The sequence below is a fragment of the Phyllobates terribilis genome, unplaced genomic scaffold (genome assembly GCF_046119375.1).
Source record: "Phyllobates terribilis strain yellow unplaced genomic scaffold, ASM4611937v1 Scaffold_1__5_contigs__length_1240528914, whole genome shotgun sequence".
In the NCBI taxonomy this organism is placed as follows: domain Eukaryota; kingdom Metazoa; phylum Chordata; class Amphibia; order Anura; family Dendrobatidae; genus Phyllobates; species Phyllobates terribilis.
Window position 1 is genome coordinate 131,941,890 of NW_027362761.1, and position 26,118 is coordinate 131,968,007.

The window sequence follows — 26,118 nt, forward strand, 5'->3', positions numbered from 1 at the left end:
ACATTTTCATTTTTTTTCTTAATTCCACTCTCTGTTGTGGACATATTAGTAATAGAGCTGAGCGAACCTGAACTGTAAAGTTTGGGGCTCGTACCAGACACCTAGAGTCCTGTGCAGAACTCTGAACATAGACTTCCCCTGTAAGTCCGTTTTAGAGTTTGGGAGTCCAGAAAGGAGAGGGAGAGAGATTTTCTAGCTCCAAAGTTCATGTCCCTAATAATTTCTATGGGGTTCGGGTTCAGGTTCAAGTCCAGGTACAGTTCTGGTACCCGAGCCAAACTTTGGACTAAAGTTTGGTCGAACCAGACGAACCCAAACTTTCACGAGTCTGCTCACCCCTAATTAGCAAGCAAAGTATTTGGCCCTTAATTAGATAGCTTTTGTTAAGTCCAAGTGGGTTTCATCAGATATCTTTCATTGGGAGCATGCACTTCTCCCTGTATGATGCTGATCAATCATAAACAGGCAGCAACACACTGGAGAAAGAAGAACATGCCCCACAGTAGCTTAGAGCAGGTTTCTCGGTGAAACTTTCTTCTGCACTGACCGTTCACTCTTAAAAACTGCTCAAATACTTTACATCTTCATTTCTGTCCCTACAGAGGGGTTTAATTATACATGATGCCTATAGAATTCTATGGAGACAGGAGGAGAAGCTGGGGGAAGAAAGAGTCAGCGCACGCAAAAAAGTGTTGTAGCTTCTAGTGACTAGAGCCTGCAGAGGAGAAAAACTACTAAATTATGCCAGATACTTATATAATGACCTAAAATAATGTTATTCCCCATGTGAACGCACGCAGCAAATCTGAAAAGTTACCAAAAGATACATTGTATTATGCACTATGCAGTAGACTTTATTTCTTGTACAAGTGTAAAATAAAAAAACTATGAGCAAGATTTTCTTAATACATGTAATAACATGTTCTGAACCACAACTATGAAGGCAAACCATCTTTTTACTGTTCATTGATATGAATTAGAAACAGTGTCCAATGTTTGCACAGAACACGCCAAATACATAAGATAATGTGACAACAGCCTTACCTTTTTTAATTTATCTTTTGTCAAGACTTTTCAAAAGCATATCTGCTTTATATTTTATTTTCCATGTTTTCATCCTACCTGCAACTAGTTGTGCTTTTGCATAATAAAGTGAGTGTTACTGCTAGGAACCCGGTGGAGCAGCACTTTAGTTGCAGGGAGTGCCAGACACCATTGGGAACAATTTAAATGCAAGTACTGTATTTTTTGGATTATAAGATGCACTTTTTTTCTCTGAATTTGGGAGGCAAATAATCCAAAGGGCCGCGACAGTGGAGCGGGGTCACGGGAGGTAGTGTTGCTGATTCAGGAGGCTGGCGCCAGGAGTAGGGCGATGCTGCAGGCCAGGGCTGGGTAGAGGGGGTGTCCTGGCACTGCAAGGCTGCGGGCCGTGGGCTCTCCTAAGATATAGGTGCTGACCGGAGTCCTCTTTCCCATTGATTACCCTGCGGTGGGTTTCGGGAAAATGACAGCCAGAGGCGGCACATGCGCAGATTGAGATCTTCCCGAAGCCCACCACACGGTAATCTATGGGAAGAGGACTCTGCTCAGTGCCGACATCTTCGGAGAGCCCAGGGCTCACAGCCTTTCAGCGCCGGGACATCCCCTTCTCCCCGCCTGGGGCCTGCATCATTATCCCACTCCTGTCGCTGCCAGTCTCCTGAAGCAGTGGCACTGCCTCCTGTGACCCCTGTCCACTGCAGCCATCCTACCCTGGTAAGCTTTCGTAAAATCAAACTATGAGACGCGCCCCCATTTTATTTAAAAAATTATTTTTCCTATTTTTCTCCCCAAAATTTGGGGTGTGTCTTATAGTCCACAAAATACAGAGTTTTCTTAAAAATTAAGCATGGTTTGTCTTCTACAGCCTGTGTGCTGAGCCGTATTTTGCTGGTTATAGAATGAGTTATCTGAGAATCTGTCAGTCAGCTCATTCAGTAGGGAAAGTTTAACTCATAGATTTTAAATTCTAACTGCAGAAAAAATTTACATATTTTCAGTGAAGTCAGTCTGCAGTGAAAAATAAACATTGCCGTACAGAGGCTATAGAAGGCAAACTACAAAATCTGCAGCACGAGATACAAGATTTAAAGGGAACTTGTCATGTAAAATTAACTTTATTCCCTCCGACAATGTTCGGCTTCCAGTCATAGAAGTGGCGCCGGCGCGGTTTCAGTCACTGCTCTGTGTATAAAGAGCGGTGGCTGTAACCGCGGCCCCGGCACTGACTGATAGCATTAGAGTCAGCTGTCAGTCAGATCTGGGAGCGCAGTTACAGTCGTCGCTCTCTATGCGCAGAACGGTGACTGAAACCGTGCTGGCGCCACCCCTATGACTGAAAGCCGAACGCTGCCAGGGGGGGAATAAAGTTAATTTCCTCCTGGCAGCAGGGCTTTCAGTGTCAGCACGATGTCAGAACACTATTAACCTACTGATTAACCTCACGGTGGCTCAGTGGTTAGCACTGCAGCCTTGCAGTACTGGGGTCCTGGGTACAAATCTCACCAAGGACAACATCTGCAAGGGGTTTGTATGTTCTCGGTGTGTTTGCGTGGATTTCCTCCGGGTTCTCCGGTTTCCTCACATACTCTAAAGACATACTGATAGGGAATGTAGATTGTGAGCCCCAATGGGGACAGTGCCCATAATGTCTGTAAAGAGCTGTGGAATTAATGGCGCTATATAAGTGAGTAAAAAAAATAAATATCTGCAGGCTAATAATGTTATTTTACATGACAGGTTCCCATTAAGAAGTTGCATAAAGTTGTGATCCCACAACCTGGAGTGTAGTTTAGTTCTTCTCCACATCACCTTTGTGCACGTTACTGAAGTTGAGCTCCCATACAATGCCCTTTTGGCTGACTACTACCTCTCCTGACTCTTCCATAGATAATAACACTCTTCTCAGCTGAACATTGTTTTTTTAATTTATAAAGACTAAATTAACATATGGTTTTGCGTTATTCCAATCCAAACACCAACAAGTTTTGACTGTGAAGTCTTAGCAAAGTAATCATGTTAGTCTTCTATAAGACCCTAAAATTCACACAAAGCATCTACCCAAACATATCCTTCCTAGCTCACAATTTTTATTATAATTAATAATCCGATTGCATAGCGGATGTGAAAGTATAAGAAGTCGACCTAGGAAGTCACAATCAGGTATGCAGCAATTACATATTTTATCTTTGAGAAATCAGAGAATAGAAAACTTTATTTTTGTTCTAGACCTGATAAAATCGTCATGATTTTGTTCATTCTGCGCATTCTTCAAATGTGAGAAAATTACTCAAAGCTATAGGTCTTAAAAGAAGAATAGCTGTTAAGAGCGCGATACTGATGACATTTTTCAGTAGAAAACACACTAGATATTTAAGGTATCAAATGAGGATTTATAGACTGATGAGTCTAAATGTCCAATATTTCTAAGTAACTTTCATATGTATGCCAGAAAGCAATGTCAGAGTCTTTGAATAGTGTCTACAATCATCAGTCAAGCGGCATGAAGGATCAATGCAAGCACATCTTAGGTAGATAATTTGTTTTTGATTGAGGGCACAAGAACAAGCAAATGTTAATGTCATGTGACTTTTGACTGAGAAGCGAAAAAATCGTACAGCAAGATAATGACCTCAAGCACCCACTATAAGATGGAGGACTGCGTATGGTATTTTTAGAACAATGAAATGAACACTCTTGAGCACAGAATCGGAGCAGGGCAACGTAGCTGGAGAAATTCATTCAGCTAATTTTCTCATATACTCACTTCCTATTACAGAGTGGGATCTCCATGATTGGAAAATTGCATATTGATGAGTATCACATTTTCACAGATAAGCTAATTTCTACGAAGCATCATTGAATGTGTTTAGGATTACTTTGATCATGAGAAGTTAAAATCGGAGCTATCTCTAAAAAAGCAAGTCTTGTGAAAATAGTAGATGAAGCTCTACGAAAAAGCAAAAGGTGGAAACTTTTTATTTTTTTAATTATTGTCCAAAAAAGCGGGGTTCTACAAATCTTTAGAAATGGCCATATCTGCCACAAAGATGGGGGCTTACATATGAAACAAAGAAGCAGCTGGTGTTTTCAGAACAATGGAATTGCCACTCCTGAGCCCAGACTTGGAGCAGAACAATCTATCAGGAAAAATCCGCTAATTTTCTCATATATTCATTTCCTATTACGGAGCGGGATCTCCATAATTGGAAAATTGCTAATTGGTGAGTATTATATTTTTTCACAGATAAGCTCATTTCTACGATACATCATTGAACGTGTTTAGGATTAATTTGATCAACAGAAGCTGAAACTGCACCCTATCTCTATAAAAGCAAGTCTTGTAAAAAGTGTAGACAAAGCTCTAAGAAAAGGCAAAGAGTGGAAGCTTTTTTTTTTTAACCAATTGTCCACAACTTGAGCAGGGTTCAACAATTTTTTAGAACTGACCACATCTGCTGCAAAGATTTATCATAACAATGACTTCCTTGTACCCAGTGAACCACAACATGCAATTCAATAGAGAATGATTCAATTTTATTATGCTTTTTGGCTGTTATTTGAACATGTTTAGCACTTTAAATGTTATCGGTGTTTCAGTTATTAATAACTAGAAAGAAAAATAAATGTAAGCATTCAAATCAAAGTTTGCACAAATTACAGGTATTTTCACTGACTGGAACATTAATAAACAGATACTCCTATCTGGATCATTGTGAATTAGCATCACAGCACTGGGACATAATGAAGCTGAATTGATATGGGTCAGTAAGAATTATGATATTTCTTCAGATTTTGAGCCCTTTGGTCATTATTTTCATGAAGCAGAACAAATAAGATTTCTTGATTTAACAAACATACAGTCAAACAAGTGTATTGTGAGAACTGTGAATGTATATTAGTCACTTGGAGAAATAAATACATCTTTTCAGACGAATAAAGTTCCTTTGCAATTTTATGAACTACCATTTAAAGATATGAAAAAAGCTTTTTCATTTCCAAAACAGCTTCACCTTTGCCTATAGTCTGGTATTGAGACTCAACCCGACCTAAGCGAATGGGGCTGAGCTGAAATATTGGCATATCCTACTGACAAGAGTTTCACTGTTTCTAGAAAAAAGTAGACCCTCTTTCATAGTTGTAGATAACATTCTAATGTGCAATATACACATTAATGTCAGAAACTCTAAGAAAATACCCCAAAGTAACTGTTTTTTTTCTCTTAGGAATATATATATTTTTTCGATTCCGCAATTCTAGAAATTAGAACAAATAGACTTTCAGAGTGTCAGACATATATATGTACGGTATATAAAATAATTATTTCTGTTTTTAACAAAACACTGATGTGTTTGATGGCTTTATGCATACATTTTTTTTATAATAATTAGTGACCAGCCTATTCGGCTTCATTTATTTGTATTGTAAGACATGAGTCTGTCTCAGATTTATATAGGATTTTGCTACAATACTAATTTTTTATCATTTACTGCAAGATATAACTGGGTAGTTCTGATCTGCACTCTTGAATCTCGCTAAATAAAATTGGTCAAGCAGTAGCCTCCTGTTTATCAGCTTGAGTGAAGACCATATATTTTTCATTACAGTAAATGGATCGTTTGTGATACTAGGTATAAAAAATAACTCAGCTCTGTATCAAATTAGGTACATGTCCTTATAAATATTGTCACAAGTAAATACAACCAAGCATCAGTTTAGCCTTAAAATGATTTTCTGTTGGCTATAAACAAAAAAACTGCAAAAACAGGTGTTTGCTCAATAGGTTTTTCCATGGTTGCCATATTAAAAACCATGCAGCTGAAAATGTATTAATATAAAGACGAGTTAGTAAAGGGAACATTGTAATTTCAAATATAAAATAATTTTTGAACATTTATAATTTTAATTAAATAGAAATATGGATCTCTTTCTACACATAAAAATATCTTGGTATTTCAAACTTTAACCACTGAGGCATTTTGCAAAGTGGGTCAGTCATAGATCAGCTGCATGTGATCTTTAGTATGAGAGCCATGGTTGATCTTATTGAAGTCATTCTTAGTGGAGACCAAGCACAATCTCTCTTTTGTATTGCTTCAGGTTGGGCAAGAGTAGAAAATAAACCATACCAATTCATTTTTAGAGTGAAACCAACAAGAAAGAACGATGCTCAGCTTAAACAAATGATATCTATAGATACAAAGTACACTCTAGATTATGTTTTGGACATGTGTGTCATTTTAAACGTAAAGCCTACACTGTAGGTTTGTTTGCTTGTCATGTTTTCAGAGTGGTAGAAAATGTTGAGTATTTGTCCATGAGAATGAGCCAACAGTTTGTTACTGAGATCCCCAGAATGCCAATATTTGCAATGCAAACAATTAGTAAAACAACTCCATGAAATGCCCTCATGTTCTTGCCCATAGGTCACTGGCCTCTTTTGAGCAGCTCCAGATGGTCTTTCCAATTCCATAAAACCAATTTGACACAGTGACAGCTGTATACAGCTGCCTCAACCCAGCAATCCAAATTGCCAGGCTGTATTAGTGGATAGAAACAATGCCACGTGAGAACAAAGCTCTTTAGGCAACTACCCACTATATCATTTTCATATTAAATCTCCTGGGTACAGTACCAGTGACATCTGCTTCCACAACAGCACCATTGTTTTTCCGAGGAACATATTCCAGGTCAATGTTGTTTTTGTGCTTTCCTTTCCCGCGGCTCCACACGAAAAGCAGTAAGAAGCAAAACAAAACCACTCCCAGGAATGTAAAGCAACCCATAGCTGTTGACACCAAAATTGTCTTCAGGTCAAAGGAATAGGTCATGTTTGTATTGGTTCCATTGCTGTTTGTTTCATTTAATTCCGTAATGAACATAGGGGTCATGTTAGTGTAGGAACGATCAGAAACAAATCCTTTTACCGTGAGGGAAGCTGAGAAGGTATCATTTCCAGCAGCATTGCTAGCAACACAAACATAGGTTCCAGTGTCTTGAACTTGAGCATACCTTATTTCCAGGGTGCCATTTCCAAGAACTGTGGCTCTTCCATGGGACTTAGCAGAAACCATCCTCCTACGTGGAGTAACCCAAGAAATCATTGGCTGAGGATCTCCATCAGCATTGCAGTTCATCTGAACCCTCTGTCCCTCATCTACATGTAGTGGTAGTATTTCTCTTTCCTTAATTTTAGGCTTTTTACATATAAAGTAAATAGATAATACAGTGGTGTGGAATTCCTTAAATGATCTTTCTTTAATGGTGTCTGGACTAGCACACATTGGCTGTTGGCTTCCAAAGTTCAATATTGGATGCCTCTGTAACATCCAAATTAGACGACAGTCACATATTAAGGGGTTATTGTCAATGCAAAGCACTTCCAGAGCTTTGGGAGAGTGGAACACATTCTCTTCCAGTGTTTCCAAGAGGTTTTCAGACAAATTAAGTAGACGCAAGAACCGTAGTCCTTGAAAAGCATGTGGCTGAATGACATGAAGCTGAGCTCCTACCATATGTAATTCCTGAAGTCGAACCAAATCTGACAGTACTCCTGCTTCAATAACACTAATAGGGTTGAATGAGAGGTTTAGGTAAGTTAGATAAACCAAGTGTTTTAAAGCTTGATAAGGAATTGCTGAAATATTGGTATTAGTAATTGAGAGAAATGTAAGGTTTAGACCATAAAAACTATTAGCAGGCACCATGTCCAGCAGAGGCCAGTTGCTTATCTCCAAGATTTTCAGACGAAACAATCTCTTAAAGGCAATTTCAGGCAACGCATTTATGTTGAGATGTTTCAAATGCAGACTATAGAGGTTGTGAAGGTGTGAAAGGGCATCAGTAGGAACGGTTGTCAAGTTGCATTTCTCCAAAGTGAGCTGCTCCAAGCTAAGCAGTCCACTAAAAGCTCTATGAGATATAAAAACTAACTGATTATCTCCAACCTCAAAGGACTTTAGATTATGAAGACCCTGAAACATAAAGTCTAATAAAATAACTATTTTGTTTTCACTGATATCGAGCTCAGTCAAATTTGACAAACCTGTGAAGACACCTAAGTCCACGAGTTTTAAGCGGTTTCCTTTTAAACTCAAGGAACGCAGATTATAAAGATTATTAAATGTTCCAGGCTCCACATTTGAAATGATGTTGTCACTAAGGTCTATTTCCTCCAACAATGGATGTGATGAAAAATTAACTGGTCCAATACTTTTCAGTTTGTTCTTACTTAAATCCAATATTTTAGTCTCTATGGGGATTCCGTCTGGAATGGTGGTGAGTCGTCGTCGATGACAGCTGACCGACTTGTTTTGTGCTGAGCACTCACAACGAGCTGGACAACCAACAGTGGATCCCACATAGACCAAGACCATAGTCACATACAGGATTATTTGCCAGCAAGATGTGGCCGTGTGAAGCATGACTCCTCCCATGAAGTACAATTCTCTGGTCACGGACCTGAAATCAGTAAAAGAAAAGTGTGTAAAAATTAAAACATATTAATAATAGTACACTTCAGAAAAAGAAAAATGTAATCTTTCTCTTGCTGACAGAAACTGAATAAGAATACACAAATATTCGTAAAAGGCCTTCTTTTATGCAATTGCTGAAGTTAAAAGACTGACTCATTTTTGTAGTTGTTCCATCTCTTCGATGAGTAACAGTGATAGCATCATGAATGTACCACTCCTACTATGAAGCAGTTTGTCACACAAAACATTCATGCCAAGTGCAATGAATAGGTCGCATCAATGAATCAACAATGCATAATATGGCCTTTTATATTTTCGGGAATGTACATATGCTGCTCTGGAATTAACTACATATCTCAACAGTTTGAATAGAAAATGCAATTCAAAAGCCAATGAGATCTGACAGTATTAGCTTTGTGATACATAAACCTATAATTTATGCTATTCCAACAGCCTGATCTATATACAATTTAATAATTCTACTGTAACATCATATTTTCTATAATATTTAAATAAAAGCCACAATGTTGCCATTTGGATAGCAAAATTTTTTTTTGTAAAAAAAAATAAATGAACTGATATATCAAAGATCAAGATAAATTCTAAAGATACATCAGAATTAATCTAATGCTAAGACACCCATTTCCCATATGTGTAATTTCAAGGGAGATTGGGCAATATTTTCCATGATGATAATCCTATATATCTCTGCTTGGCAGTTATCATACATGCTGCATGAAAAGTTGCCATCAATGACAAGTTTGGCCCTTGTTTGCATTTATCTCAATTTTACATTCATCAGACCCACAGTTTCAATTTATGTTATCAAAATGTATTTTTCCAATAGTCGGTCAGCTTTTCATCATTCTACACATTAAACACATTATATAATACTTTAGGGTACAATTTCTCCATGACTTTGTGGGGGAGAATCAGTGTTGTTTTATGTATGGTATTTCTAGCAATCAGTGGTCAAGAATTCTTGAAGGCAAAGAAATATTAGCTCCTATCCACATGTTGATCTTGAAAACCTACTTTAAAGAAAAAAGATAATTAAAAGTAATGCATAATAGATGGCTATAACTTAAAAACAGAGAATCTACCAAGTCTATAGTATCAAGAGGTGACAACTGGATTCATACAATGCCTATACCTTGATGACGTCAAGTAGAGATGTAGCAATTCTTGAGTAACTGTTGTTTTATTTGTATTTTTTTTGTTATGCTTTCAGAAATTATTAAAATATATGAAAATAGGAACCTTTGGAATGATCATTCATTCTCAAAATTCTCAATTCACAGGTAAAATCACCTCATTGTGTGCTGGATGCTGGGCTGAGCAGTCGCATTTCTCATGTCACCTCTCAGCAATGCATCCAGATGTAGCAGAGTTGGAGGTCGTCATGGGGCATATGGATAATCTGCGAACAGGTGAGGAATACTTTGATTTTTTATTATTATTTTTAACTTAATAAATAGGTTAAAGAGGCTAATTGTCAGGGAGTGTTTTATTCAATTAAAGGACTTGTTTCTGTGAGTGTTTTTATTAATTTTCACTACAGGGTTGTTAATGAGGGTGTATTATAGACGCCTTTCCATTACTAATCCCTGAATTTGATGTCAGCAGACTTAAAACAGCTTACATCAACTCCATAAACTATTACTTGCCACCGCACCAGGGCAAGCGTGAAGAGCCAGGCAAAGCGCCAGAATGAGTGCATCGAATGGAAGTGCCATTTCTGGGGCGACTGTGGGCTGCTATATTTAGGCTGGGGAAGGGCATTCTCAGCCTGAGAATACCAGCCCCAAGATGTCTGCTTTAGCTTGGCTTATTATCAAAATGGGAGGGACACCACGCAGTTTTTTTAAATCATTTATTTAAATAATAAAAAAACGGCATTGGGGACAACTCTATTTTTGATAACCAGCCAAGATAAAGCAGACAGATGAGGAGTTAACAATACACGCTCGATCATCACCAATCTGTACCCTGCTATTGACACTTTTATAAAGCTGCAGGCTATTAACAGCAGTATTTATATATAGTTGTTTATCTTCATGTGTAAATGCCACCTGCATAAAAATGTTCATTGGCATTAGTGTCATTGCCGGATGATAAATAGGTTTGTCCGGTATAAAATGTCACGTTTGCAGTCATTCTGTGTGACTTCAGACTTTTGAATCCCCCCATGCAGGCACTATGTGTTGGGAGGATACGCCAGTTTCTGGGCTGGAAACGGCAGTGATGTATGCAATATGCATACTCCCGGGCAGAAGCCGACTAGTGGGCGCAGCCTTACTCCATACAAGTGTATGAAGTGAGGCCCTGCCCACTGGATGGCCCCGCCGCTAGATGGCTTTTGCCTGGGAGTATGCATATCACATACTTCACCGCCATTCCTGGCTCAGAAAATGGCGAATCCTTTTCGCGCACAGTGCCTGCGCTGGGGGGATTCAAAAGGCTACAGTCAGAGTGACTTCAGACTTTTCACTTTAGCCTGACAACCCTTTTAAAGTATTTCTTTTTTATCTTTACTTGATAACTCAACACTCTCCTATCTTGGCACAGCAATAGCACTTTTAAATTTAAGTTAATTCTTAAGTTAATGCCTAAAGGGAATCTGTCAGCAGGTTTTTGCTACTTCATCTGAGAGTAGTATGATATAGGAAAAGAGACCCTGATTCCAACGATCTATCACTAAGTTTACTGGGTAAAGCACTTGTGACACAATTGGAATTCTTAGATGTAATATGAAGCAGAGCTGAGAAAGCTGCCTCAGCCAGCACAGGGCTCTCTATGTACATAGTCTATTGACAGTGAGCTGCTTATCAGAGGCGGGGTGTGGTTAGATGACTGCTCCTGTGCCAGCTAGTTACAGCAATGATAATGCCATGGTGATAAAACCTTCACTGTAAACAACAGCACACAGCTTGATAAGGGACACATCATTGAATTTTCTGTTTTAACCCCTACCTCATGCTGTCCTCAGATTAAATAGCAAAAACCTGCTGACAGATTCCCCTTAAGTCTATGAATTAAATGCTAAAGCTGCAACAAAAAATTACAGGCAGGACAAACAGTGGGGTTCTGGGGGAAAACGGAGAGTGGTGGTCATGGGGGATTCCCTGTTAAGAGGAACTGAGGCCGCTATCTGCAGACCAGACATAACCTCAAGAGAAATGTGCTGTCTTCCAGGAGCAAAAATTAAAGATGTGTCTGACAGGATATCAAGACTCTTCAGACCTACAGATCACTACCCATTCCTGCTAATACATGTGGGGACAAATGACACCACAAGAAAGGACCTGGAAACCATCTGCAGTGACTTTGAAGACTTAGGCAAGAAAGTGAAAGAATTGGGAGCGCAGGTGGTCTTCTCATCCATCCTTTCAGTGGATGGCCATGGAACAATGAGGTGGAATAAGATTCTACAGGTGAACAACTGGCTACATCGATGGTGCCGTCAACAAGGATATGGATTTCTGGATCACGGAATGAATTACCTATACGATGGACTACTTGCTAGAGATGGGGTGCACCTTACGAAGACTGGAAAACATGTATTTGGAAGTCGCCTTGCTACACTCATCAGGAGAGCTTTAAACTAGAACAATGTGGGAAGGGAAGCAAAAGGCCAGAAAAAGCCATACAGCTGACAAATTCTATTGAGATCTCTGCTACTGGAAGTGGAAAGGAAGAACAAAGACAAAACAATTTAAATAATAAAAATATGGGAGGAAGAGAAACCAATCACAAACTAAAATGTTTTTATACAAATGCACAAAGCATGGGCAACAAACAAGGAGAATTGGAACTACTAATGCAGGAAAAGAAATATGATGTCATTGGAATCACTGAAACTTCGTGGGACGATACACATGATTGGAATAAAAGGCTAAAAGGATACAACTTATTTGCAAGAAACAGACTTGATAAACGAGGAGGAGGTGTCGCATTGTATGTTAGAAAAGCGTATATCTGCACAGAGATTGAAGCTTCAGAGACTGGGAGTTCTGTGGAAACTGTTTGGGTAAGAATACAAGGAGAGAACAACGGAAAGGACACCATTGTAGGCATTTACTACAGGCCACCTGAGCAAGCTGAAGATATGGATGAACTCTTTATGTATCAAATGACCAAGTTCTCCAAAAAATATGACGTAGTGGTCATGGGAGATTTCAACTATCCAGACATTTGTTGGGAATCTCTCTCAAGTAAAACTAACAGGTCAAGCAAATTCTTATCCTCTCTTGCTGACAACTTTATCTTCCAAAAGGTAGGGGAGAATACAAGGGGATCTGCTACTTTGGATCTAATCCTTATAAACAGGGAGGAAATGGTTGAGGAGGTAAAGGTGGCTGGGACCCTAGGAGGCAGCGATCATGCTATTATAGAATTTTGGATAACTAGAGGAGGAAGACATGTGAAGACTCAAACTTCAAGGTTAGATTTTAGAAAGGCAGATTTTAAGAGACTCAGAAAGAGAATAGCAGGGATCCAATGGCTGGATGTCCTTGAGGACAAAAATGTCCAGGAAGGATGGGAAATTTTTAAAAATGAGATTCTCAAAGCACAATCGTTAACAATCCCGAAAAGTAGGAAGAATGGGAAGCATTTAAGGAAACCAGGATGGATGAACACAGAACTTAAACACATGCTAAAAAGAAAGAAAGAAATGTTTATTAAATGGAAAGAGGGAGGCATATCTAAAGAAGATTATAATGCAGTCTGCAGATCCTGCAGGGCACGTATCAGGTTAGCTAAAGCTGACAATGAATTAAGGCTTGCAAGAGATGTCAAAAGCAATAAAAAAGGATTTTGGGGGTATGTCAAAAGTAAAAGAAAAGTCAAAGATGCTATAGGATTTTTACAGGATGAAAATGGAGAAATGGTAAGAGAGGATGTTGAGAAGGCCGAACTTTTTAATTCCTATTTTGAATCTGTTTTCTCTCAGAAAGAAAATGTAACATCAACTGATCTTCACTGTCCTTTTAAAGGAATAGAGGAATCCAAGTTATCTGTAAACAGAAAGATTGTGAGGGAATATTTAGCTAACATAAATGAGTTCAAGTCTCCAGGTCCAGATGAATTACACCCCAGAGTACTGAAGGAGATCGTAGAAGAAATTTTAGAACCACTCTCCATAATCTTTGAAAATTCTTGGAGAACAGGAGAAGTCCCAGAAGACTGGAGAAGAGCAAATGTTGTTCCTATCTTCAAAAAGGGGAAGAAGGTGGACCCAGGGAACTATAGGCCGGTGAGTCTGACTTCTATACCAGGAAAGATCTTTGAACAAATTATTAAACAACATGTATGTAAGTACCTGGATAAGAATGAAGTGATTAACCAGAGTCAGCATGGGTTTGTAACTAACAAGTCATGTCAGACTAACTTAATTTTCTTCTATGACAGAATCACTGACTGGGTGGATCAGGGAAATGCTGTAGATATAGTATATCTTGACTTCAGCAAAGCATTTGACAAAGTATCTCACACCATCCTTATTGAAAAAATGACCAAGTATGCAATGGACCAGGCAACTGTTAGGTGGATTCATAACTGGCTTAGTGAACGGACTCAAAGGGTGGTTGTAAATGGCTTCATATCCAGCTGGATGAATGTCTCAAGTGGGGTACCACAGGGCTCCGTCCTGGGACCTGTATTGTTCAACATTTTTATCAATGATTTACATGAAGGAATTGAGGGTAAACTGATTAAATTTGCTGATGACACAAAGCTAGGAGGGATAGCTAATACTAGAGAAGAGAGAGAGAGGATTCAAAAAGACCTAAATAAACTGGAGCAGTGGGCAGCAACCAACAGAATGGTTTTTAACAGGGAAAAATGCAAAGTACTACATCTGGGCAATGAAAATGAAAAAAGCATATACAGAATGGGAGGAATAGAGCTAAGCAACAGTACATGTGAAAAAGACTTAGGTATACTAATAGATCATAGACTGAACATGAGTCAACAGTGTGATGCAGCAGCAAAAAAGGCAAATACAATTCTGGGATGTATTAACAGAAGCATACAGTCTAGATCACGTGAAGTCATTATCGGTCTTTACTCCTCTTTGGTCAGACCTCATCTGGAATACTGTGTACAGTTTTGGGCACCACATTTTAAAAAAGACATAGACAAACTGGAGCAAGTTCAGAGAAGAGCGACCAGAATGGTGACTGGTCTGCAAACCATGTCCTATGAGGAACGGTTGCAGGATTTGGGAATGTTTAGCTTGCAAAAAAGAAGACTGAGAGGAGACTTAATAGCTGTATACAAATATGTCAAGGGCTGTCACATTGTAGAAGGATCATCTTTATTCTCATTTGCACAAGGAAAGACTAGAAGCAATGGGATGAAACTAAATGGGAGGAGACACAGATTAGATATTAGAAAAAACTTTTTGACAGTTAGGGTGATTAATGAGTGGAACAGGCTGCCACGAGAGGTGGTGAGTTCCCCTTCAATGGACGTCTTCAAACAGAGGCTGGACAGACATCTGTCTGAGATGATTTAGTGAATCCTGCTTTGAGCAGGGGGTTGGACCAGATGACCCAGGAGGTCCCTTCCAACTCTAGCATTCTATGATTCTATGATTCTATGATTCTTTATCAATGCAGAGTCTATAGAAAGCTCTAGGTACTGTAATGGCTGTCATGCAGTATCGTTAACCCATATTTGAGATGAGATTACTAAGAAAAATCTTAGCAGAATAATAAGGCTTTACACCAGTGGGCAGCTCAGTCATTTCCATTTTTTGGGGGTTGGGGAAGTGTTCTTTGGAGAATTAAAAAGGGAAACTGCTGTGAATGGTGTCTCTTGGAACTTATCAGGCTTGGAAAAAAATTGTGCTAATAAAGGAGCGCACTTTATGGGATTTACCAGTGGGATGTGCATGACTGCTGTTTGACATGACTGATTTCCTCAATGTATTCCTAAAGATTAATTACATGTGTTTCAGAGGGAGACCAAGATGCTATAGGCTGAATACGAAAGGACTTAAATACTCCGGTTAACAGCCTGACAATATAAGTTCAGCAGCAGTAGAGTATAGATCATTTTAAGTATAATATGTGCATCCCGCCAATTAACTATTTATTGTCCTTTCAGGTAACATATTTTAATTAGATGCAGAGCGTAAATGTAATATTGTGGTTTCCATCCAGCCAGAAGACATAGAGAAAATTTGCTGTCATATATTTAAGTCTATATCAAGTGACCTAAAATAACTGCGTACCATAAGGACTCAGTTTTTATGAGTTCAGCATTCATTTTTGAGAGGTGATTTCTACTACTGCAGGTCACTGTTTCATCAAGGATTGCATAATGTGTTCAATAGCTAATGAAATCTAATGAAATGTATGAACGTTTCCATCATACTCAACTCCTTTTCACTTTGATATGTGTTATTTCCATTTTAATAGTGAAATTATCGAATTCCCAGCTGCATGTTCAATTAACGGGGTATTCCCATGATAACAAACTATCATGGGAATAAGGGTATGTGCCCACCATGCAGAAATGAAGCAGAAAATTTCTGCCTCATTTCTGCATGTTCTTGGCAGTCAAAAACGCTTGCGCATTTTACAAGCGTTTTTGACGCGTTTTTGATGCGTTTTTACATGCGGATTTGACTTGCATTTTTCAAGTCCATTGGGACCTCAAATCCGCATGCAGAAACGCACAAATAATGGACATGCTGCGGATTTTTCCGCAAGGAAAATCCGCTGCGGAAAATTCCGCAACATGGGCACAGAACACGCAGATTTTCATTAGGGATCATGGGGCATGGACTACCAAGTGTTTTGCAAGCGTTTACGCTGCGGAAATTCCGCATCAAAAACTCTTGAAAAACGCATAGTGGGCACACAGCCTAATAATGGGAATACAATCTTGCTCTAGCAAGCTATCATAGAAATACAATTTTGCTATAGAGCTCTTTTGATCATTAGGGTCAGACATCCAACAATCCTGAGATTGGGGCACTGGAGCACAGGGAACAGATTTCTTCAAACATATTTGGAAGGAGCTGAAATATGCTTGCTCAACCTCTGCTCCATTCATTGCCTAGAGCACTGCAACAAAGTATTAGCAAAGTATTGTACTCCACTTTCTTTGGTAATCCCATAGACAATGAATGGTGCAGAGGATAAGCATACTCACCTTTGATCTACTCTGGTAGGGGCTATAGATCCTTGTGCTTGGGATTTCTGTGAATCTCAGTGGTCAGTCCCTCACCAATCAGCATGTTAACTCGTCATATGAAAAACTTGTAATTTTGGGAATAGCCATTTAAATTGATAGGTGCTGGAACAGAAACTATGTAATAAGTATCCCCCATGAATCATGACCACCATAGATGAATAAGTCCCAAATGAAAAGAAGCAGTGTAATATTAAGAAGTAAAAAGACTAGCATGGATTCTGAGTTATTTAACCCCTTTACCCCAGAGGGTGGTTTGCACATTAATGACAGGGCCAATTTTTGCTATTCTGACCACTGTCACTTTATGAGGTAATTACTCTGGAACGCTTCAATGGATCCCCCTGATTCTGAGATGTTTTTTCGTGAAATATTGTACTTCATGATAGTGGTAAAATTTCTTCGATAACTCTTGAGTTTATATGTGAAAAAATCGGAAATTTGGCGAAAATTTAGCAATTTTGAAAATTTGAATTTTTATGCCCTTAAATCAGAGGGATATGTCACACAAAATAGTTAATAAATAACATTTCCCACATGTCTACTTTACATCAGCACAATTTTGTTTTAATATTTTTTCAATTTTTTTAATTTTTTTTTCACATTCTGATGCTTTTTTTTACTTTTACACTTTGTCCCACTATGGGACTGTCACATTTTATTTTCAGATCACCTATATAGCATAGAGAGCAGCAGCAGCTCCCTGTGCTATACAGGCGGTCACTGCTGCAGAGGGAGAAGATACTTTGGTCATGCACTGAGCATGACCAAAGTATCTTCCTGCTGTCTGGTGACCCGGATGTTGTCATGACCACATTGGGTCATCATGGCAACATCCAGGAGCCACGGCAGACAGCGCTGGACGCCGGAAGAGAGGTGAGTATCTGCGATCACCTCCCCTTGCCCCTGCAATGCGTCGATCGACTTCTATCGCAGCATTGAGGGGGTTAATGTGCACATAGTGCGCTCCCTGCACATAGTACCAGGTGTCAGCTGTGACAATCAGCTGACACCCGGCGGCGATCGCCCCCACCGCTAATAGTACGATCGCTATATGACCTAATAGTACATCATTGGTCCAATCGGCACAGGTCACGATTACGTACTATTAGGTCACACGTCAGAAAGGGGTTAAGGCAACCAATGCCCCAAGGATAAAAAAAGTCATTGTGGCCAGTGTAGCACAACTATTCAAGTGGTAAAATGCTCATCTGACCAAAAACTGCAAAATGTGACAATACTACTTTCTTCTAAGGAGTAAACATTTTATAGGCTATATACTATCAAGTCCTGGACTACATATCACAAATCACCAAGAACGTCATATGAATATGCCATGTAGGAAAGCCAGGTAAGCTAGGGTTAAATCCTAGCACTTCGGGTCCTGATGAATTGTACCTGGATAGCTATGACTAGAACCAGGCTATGTGTCCACTGGTCTGTCAGCTAGGGAAGCTGAGCAGAGTGGTTTGTGTTGGAGCTGGAGAGAGACAAGCCAGAATAATTCTGAGAAGAGACTGCACAGGTCATGTGCACCAAACTGCAAGTATCACTGGTTGTTTTGACAGATAGTTGTTTTGTGTGACCGAACTGGGACTAACTCAGCCATGTCTGAAGTAGCCAGAGTCTGTATTGTTTAGTTAGCACTGGGACAAGGCTAGGGAACAAGTGGAAATAAACATTATTCCATTTTTGAGATAAAAGCCCTGTGGCTTTGTATTCCTAGTGGCTACCCAAGAGCGTGGATCCTTACAGCTCTTAGATAAACACCTCATATTAATAATAGTTAATTTTTGGGCACTCACTATTATGTAGTATAGATTACTGATAGTGACGCGCCCCCTGGGCCAGTGTTGTTTGGGGGATACCCGGAGCCGGATCAGATGGGGGTTGTAGTCTCCGAGTGGCTGTGACCCGGTCCGTGCCCAGGGTGTCAAGCTCAGTGTGTGGCAGTCCTTATGATGTTACTAGATGTTCTTTTGTGTCGACTACGCCACCCGTTGAATTGCGGTCAATACGGCCGCCGCTGCAGCAGGGTCCGCTGAGGCTGGTGATGTATGTGCAGCTCAGGTAGTATAACCCCCAACGGGAGGGGTATAGCCTCAGGGGGTCAGTTGCAGAGGATGGGGGTTGTGGTGGTGCAGCGGGGATGGAAATGAGACTCAGAGTCGGGCTGTGCAGTTCAGGGTTTGTTTACTTACTGCAGTTGTTCTGGTCACTCCGGCCTTAAGTGACCACCCGAGCCGTGCTGCGTCCACCAGGTCCTGGACTCGGCCAACCCCCAGGTGATTCTGGAGCGTGGTCCTGAGCTCCCTTTCTGTCCTGTCCTCTTCTCTGGCCTTCCCCACCAGGGATCCACCTATGTCCGGCTCCCTCGGGCCTCTTGGTGGTAAACCCTTGTCTCTGGGTTCCCTGACCCTATTCCTGGTCTGCCTTCCGGGTGGATTTAGTGGGTGATCGTGGCAGATCGATCCTGCCCACGACCTCCGGTTCCTGGCTAAGGTGTGCTGTAGCCTCTGCCAGCTTGGGATCCGGTACCCTGTTGCCAACTCTTCACCCTCTGATCTAATTTGGGCTCTTGGAGTTCCTTCTTTCTCCCCCTCTGGGTCTTTCTTTCTCCTCTCTCTCTCTCTCTTGGCCTTGGAGCTGCTCTTCTCCTCTGCTCTGTTCCTCTACAAAGACCCTGATCTAAGATGGTGCCCACCTTATATACTCCCTCTATGTGTGAGCTCAGGTGACCAGCACCCAATGAGCTCCTAACTTTACCCAGGCTGCTCCCCCTATCTGCCCCTACACTACTGGGATGTTCCACCCCCCTCCCACTCCAGCCAGGAACAGACACTGTCGTACCTGCACATTTCTCTAGTGGGAGTACCATCGGTCTGTTCCTCGGAAATGGGATGTGTGTAGTGCATGCAGCTAACTGAGCTCAGTTCCACACCCCATCCTTACCCGGGAGTGGAATATCACACCTCTGGGTTGAGGTGCAATACCCCTGTAGCAGCCAAATCCTCAGGGTGCTACATTCCCCCCTGGTAAATCACAGCACGTCCTCGGGCTGTAAGATATAAACAAAAACATCCAAAAACATACAATTTTTTTTTCATAAACATAAACATATAAAACATATAAAACATCATCAGCAGCAATAAACTTTTCATATAAACATTCTTGTTTCTGGTTCCTCCGGTCACGGTGCAACTTGTGACCGGGTAAAGTGCGACAGTCTCTTGAAGAATAATGGTTTCCTATAAAACCGGTAGGGGGCGCTTTAGGAAGCGCAACTATATACAAAGGAAATGTGGCCGCTCTCAGTCCTCGGCCAGGTATTAGGGAGGAATGACCGCTCTCAGTCCTCGGTCAGTGGGAATAGGGACACACGGGGTTAACGGTTCAATTTGCTGGTCCCAACGGGGAACATATTTTAAATAAGTAACAGTTCTTGGTACCCCGACGGGCAACTTTATACAGTCTCTCTCTACCGTACTTCAACGACGGCGTCCTCCTGCTCCTTCTTTAGATTCTTCAGACCCGTCCGGGTCCTCTTGCTCCTCCTCACACCGCAGCTCCTCCTCCGTCAGGCGATGCACATGGAGGGCGTAGGGTCCTTTGGCACACTTGTGCCGGGTGAAGGTGACCTCGTCCCCTACATACAGGTCACGACCTCTGTGTCCCTCCGGCAGATGGCTTTCTACGTCTCTGCGGGTTACAAAGACGTCGCCGGGGGTCTGATGGTCTCTAATGAAGCCCCATCCGTGCTGCATGTTGAATTTTATCACAGTCCCGGTGGAAGGGGGACCATGTGCTGCACGGGGATTCCTCCTGGTCCGGCTCTTCTGCTCCGCGCTTCTTATCTGTGCTTGCTGTTCCCGGACCCGTCTCTCTCTCCGCTCCCTCTCGAAGACCTCGAGCTGCTGGCGGCAGCACTCTGCACGCTACGCTGCGGCCGCCCGAGTCTCCTGAGTGAACCCCATGAGGTCTTCTCCGGTGGGGTCCCACTCGAACTGTGCCTCCTCCAGCGGGGGCGAGGTCCTCTTTACAGGCTTCGGAGCCGGAATCAGGGGCTCGTCTAGGGGTCTCTCTTTCCAGACGTCTTGTCTCCGGGTGCGCTCTCTCCAGACTGCTCCAGGCGACACCCATCTTCGTTCTCTTGTTCTGTCTCCGCCCACATCGAGGGTGGTCCCGGGGCAACTTTGTGATTGTCAGTTCCAGGGGCAGTTCTCTTACGCTGATGGACACTTCCAGCATCACAGTCTCTGTTGGTGGGCGCGGTTTCCACTTTTGGCGCCATTCTTCGACCTGGCCCACGATGGGAGGTGACCTCTTGCCACCCTCTGGCACGCCCATAATGGCGTCCGCTCTTCCAAGGCGGGAAATCTTCGGAAATGGCAGGAATCGTCTCCCAGTGGCGGGAAACTCCATGGATGGCGGGAAAAAGCTGCAAATGGCGGACAACCGGCGGGAAACGACCTGTGATGGGGCCCGTTGGCGGGGACCCTCCGGAACTGGCGGGAGACTTCTTTTTAAGGTAACGGTGAACTTTTCTTCAGGCACGCAGTACCCGGTTGTTGCGGGCACGTTATCCTGCCGACTACGGCAAAGTTGACGCGCCCCCTGGGCCAGTGTTGTTTGGGGGATACCCGGAGCCGGATCAGATGGGGGTTGTAGTCTCCGAGTGGCTGTGACCCGGTCCGTGCCCAGGGTGTCAAGCTCAGTGTGTGGCAGTCCTTATGATGTTACTAGATGTTCTTTTGTGTCGACTACGCCACCCGTTGAATTGCGGTCAATACGGCCGCCGCTGCAGCAGGGTCCGCTGAGGCTGGTGATGTATGTGCAGCTCAGGTAGTATAACCCCCAACGGGAGGGGTATAGCCTCAGGGGGTCAGTTGCAGAGGATGGGGGTTGTGGTGGTGCAGCGGGGATGGAAATGAGACTCAGAGTCGGGCTGTGCAGTTCAGGGTTTGTTTACTTACTGCAGTTGTTCTGGTCACTCCGGCCTTAAGTGACCACCCGAGCCGTGCTGCGTCCACCAGGTCCTGGACTCGGCCAACCCCCAGGTGATTCTGGAGCGTGGTCCTGAGCTCCCTTTCTGTCCTGTCCTCTTCTCTGGCCTTCCCCACCAGGGATCCACCTATGTCCGGCTCCCTCGGGCCTCTTGGTGGTAAACCCTTGTCTCTGGGTTCCCTGACACTATTCCTGGTCTGCCTTCCGTGTGGATTTAGTGGGTGATCGTGGCAGATCGATCCTGCCCACGACCTCCGGTTCCTGGCTAAGGTGTGCTGTAGCCTCTGCCAGCTTGGGATCCGGTACCCTGTTGCCAACTCTTCACCCTCTGATCTAATTTGGGCTCTTGGAGTTCCTTCTTTCTCCCCCTCTGGGTCTTTCTTTCTCCTCTCTCTCTCTCTCTCTTGGCCTTGGAGCTGCTCTTCTCCTCTGCTCTCTTCCTCTACAAAGACCCTGATCTAAGATGGTGCCCACCTTATATACTCCCTCTATGTGTGAGCTCAGGTGACCAGCACCCAATGAGCTCCTAACTTTACCCAGGCTGCTCCCCCTATCTGCCCCTACACTACTGGGATGTTCCACCCCCCCTCCCACTCCAGCCAGGAACAGACACTGTCGTACCTGCACATTTCTCTAGTGGGAGTACCATCGGTCTGTTCCTCGGAAATGGGATGTGTGTAGTGCATGCAGCTAACTGAGCTCAGTTCCACACCCCATCCTTACCCGGGAGTGGAATATCACACCTCTGGGTTGAGGTGCAATACCCCTGTAGCAGCCAAATCCTCAGGGTGCTACAATAGTGTGTCATAACTATACATTTATTAAATCAGACTTTTTTTATTAGGTAAACCACATTTTCCATTTCATATAGATAAAACAATAATATAAATCTATCTAAATCTAAGAGTATGTTTACACAAATGTATTTTAGGTTCAATTAGACTGTGAAGATGACAATTTTTCACATGGACTGATGGATGAAAATTGCATATTCAATTTTAAGGGAGAACAGAAAAAAAATCTAATACCATATGTATCAATAAGTTTTTGGATACATTGCAATTCTTGACATAGGAAACTGCATTTGGTCTTGTAAATTTTATGAACTGCTGAATCTCATGTATGAAAATAAATGTAATACGGATGTCATGTGGATGACGATACAGATAAAAACTTGTCTGTTTTTTCTAGATGAAAATTTGAATAATTTTTTATCCTGTTATGGAAACTTAACCCAATGGTAACTGCTATCTTATGATTCTCCTTGATCTCTCTGCAGTATTTGACAATATGGATCACCAGCTCCTCCTCTCTGTTGCCATAAGAATATCACCCTCTTTTGATTTTCTTCCTACCTCTCCAATAAATCTTTCAAAGTATTATTTGTTGACTCTTCTTCCACTCCTCTGTACTGCCAGGGTTTTGATCTATACATTCCTTACTGGACAAATTATCAGCAGATTTGGCTTTCAGTACCATCTTTCTGATGATGACACCTAATTATACACATCTTCTGACTTCACCCCTGCACTATTACCAAATACAAGTGGTTGTCTGTCTGCTGCCTCTATCATTATATCCTCTGTATCCAAACCTGACTCTTTCCAAAACTGAACTTATTGTGTTTCCTCCCTTTCCTCAACTAAACTACCTAAACCTGATATTTTCATTTCTGTGTGTGATACTATCACAATTTCAAGGCAGCACATCTACTGCTTTTTGTTCAAATTAAACTTAAATATTTTCTTTGCTTCCTATATCTAAGTATTAAAATTTGCGTCTTCAGTCGTTGATACCTTTAAATTGCTAACTAAAAAGATGGTAATAAATAGCAGCTTTTGAGATTACTCATAGTAGTACTAGTATGCCTAATGAAGAGACCTGAGTAGTTTCAAAAGCTTGCTTTTTATTACCATCTTTTTAGTTAGCCATTAAAAGGTATCAACCACTGAAGTGGTAATTTAATGTGATTAAATTATGTAATAGCACAGGACAACATCTTAAAGGGAATCTGTCAGCAGGTTTTTGCTATGTAATCTGAGAACAGCATGAGGTAAGGGCTGAGACACTGATTTCAGTGATGTGTCACTTAATAAGCTGTGTGCGGTTATTTCAATACAATGAATGTTTTTATCAGCAGGAGATTATCACTGCCCAAACTACAGCTCATGTGCATTCTGGTCCAACTCTACCTCCTTCACTTATTAGCTGGTCACTGTAAATATACAATGTACATATAAAGCTGTGGTGTGGGTGGGGTTAGCTTTCTCAGCTCTGCATCATGCTACTTCTAAAAACTCTGATTGTTTCACAACTGCTGCACCCAGTAAACTAAGTGATACATTATTATTATTATTATTACAATCAGAATATCTTTCTCTACATTATGCTACTCCCCCCAAGATGAAGGCACGCTCGCCGAAACGCACGTAGGGGTAGTGGCAGCATCGTTTGGCATATCTGCACACATGTAAGTCTTGGCTCCTTATCATGCTATGTACACTTACCTATTAATATAGTTAATGTGGCACTATGATTTCTGACTATATATCTGCATTTGGCACTTTATTATTATCAATACAAGTCAGTATACTTCTATCAATTATGATAACTGCTGAACTTCTATTATTGACAAGTCTATTTATGTATAATCATGATTGAATATTAATCATGTGTATATATCATCCTATGGTGCCTCTGTTGGCAATAGCCACTAACATTTGATCGCCGCTTATGCTGTATTGTATATGTTTTTAATATTTGTTATCAATATGGGTATATGATTTTTATGCAATAATTCATAGTTGCTATACTCATATGATTGATTCCACCTGAATATGGTAATTTACTTAGCACAAAAAGCTATTTTACTATTACTTTCAATGCACTATAGCACAAGACCAAGCAAAATTACACATTTCATCAGTATCTAAAATTGGAGTAAACAGTAAGTCAATAAACATTACTATTTGAAATTGTATACAGTAAAGCAGTAATTCATAGGTGCGGTTGAGATGATGTATCCTACAAGTGCATCTGCTTTTTTTTCTATTTTCACAACATATTTAGTAACAACTTGAAGCTAAGACACTTCATTATATTTAGTCCTTCCTGAGATTTTGTATTCAAAGCCTTATAATTACAAGCAACTAGGAAAGGGATTGATCAGATCAACAGTAGTTCATTAGCAGTACAGATAAAAGAAGAGAATCTTGGACTCTGACTCCGAGCTTTAAAGAATCCTAATCAAAAGGATTGTTTTTTTTTCAACTCATTGTGAACATTGCTCATTGAGTGAGGTTTCATTTACTGACAATTTCATCCAATTGCCAAAAGCCTATAAGAAAATCAGAAATGATTCCTATAGTACACGAGATATTACATAATCCTATAATGATTTAGCCTAAATTTCTACAAAAATCAAATTTTAAGGTCTCATCTGCAGTTCACTGAGGCTTTACATAGTATAGATAAATTCTTCCTTTTTTTTTTCTATGTAGGCTTACAAGTTATTGGACTTCTTCATTCTGCATTATGAGAGTGAATGTAATTTATAATTTTGTAATCCTAGTAGAATTTCTACAATATTCTACATGCTTGAATGTTTTACAGCCCATTCAAACCTAAACTTAGTGTTCTAACAGATAGGAAAGTTAGGATGACAACTGTATATCCATGGCTATTCCTACAGCCAAAACTGCCAAATGTTCCCATTATGTGGCAAAAAACATGATAAGGAATATACTACTTATTTGTGGTGCAAATGTGAAACGGTATAATTCCAAGTTTGAAACAATATTTTTTTTAGTTTTTTTTTTTTCAAAGTAATAATTCTAAGAAGAGCATTAATACTGCATGGAAATGTTTAGATATTCTCAATTGCAGTTTTTCCACCTTTAAAAAAATCCTATAATGTATATTAATGGTGGGGCTTTTAGATCACTAGAACCTAAATTCTGGTTGGAAGATGAATATACAGCAGGTCCATAGTTATTGTGGGTAAAGACAAAAGATCCATGGAGTTTGTTTCTAATTACCGGGGTTATCCAGAATTGTCCAAAAAAGGACAAACAACATAAAATAATGTGAAATCCTTCACTGTGCCAGTGCCGCTGCTCCGATGCATAGCAGATCTTTGCTTCTTGTGTTAAAATCATGACGTAACAGTGATAGATCAGACAACTACAGCAAATAACTCATTGCTGCAGAACAGCAAGCAAAAGTGGCAGGGAGCACTAGAGCGGTGGCACTGGAGCACCAGGGAATTTAACAGATAAATAACATTTATTTTAATAGTTCATGGCATTTCCTTGCTCAGCCAATTGTTGCTGATCCTGGGCAACCCTTTTGGGAATCCAACATAGTGCATAGTGTAGCCTAATGTGTAAACATG

The 26,118-nt window shown here is 41.0% G+C and overlaps 1 protein-coding gene across 13 annotated transcripts in view; it reads right to left on the bottom strand.

The window, feature by feature from the left end:
* Positions 1–4,482: 4,482 nt before the first annotated feature.
* The window catches only part of LINGO2 (leucine rich repeat and Ig domain containing 2), a 2,408,131-nt gene continuing 2,386,495 nt past the window's right edge, over positions 4,483–26,118 (bottom strand). For all 13 annotated transcript variants that reach the window (XM_073667628.1, XM_073667593.1, XM_073667612.1 and 10 more), the window contains one exon: positions 4,483–8,502. In XM_073667628.1, the coding sequence (XP_073523729.1) occupies positions 6,639–8,477 (1,839 nt within the window). In that variant the 5' untranslated portion in view covers positions 8,478–8,502 and the 3' untranslated portion in view covers positions 4,483–6,638. The remainder of the gene's footprint in view (positions 8,503–26,118) is intronic.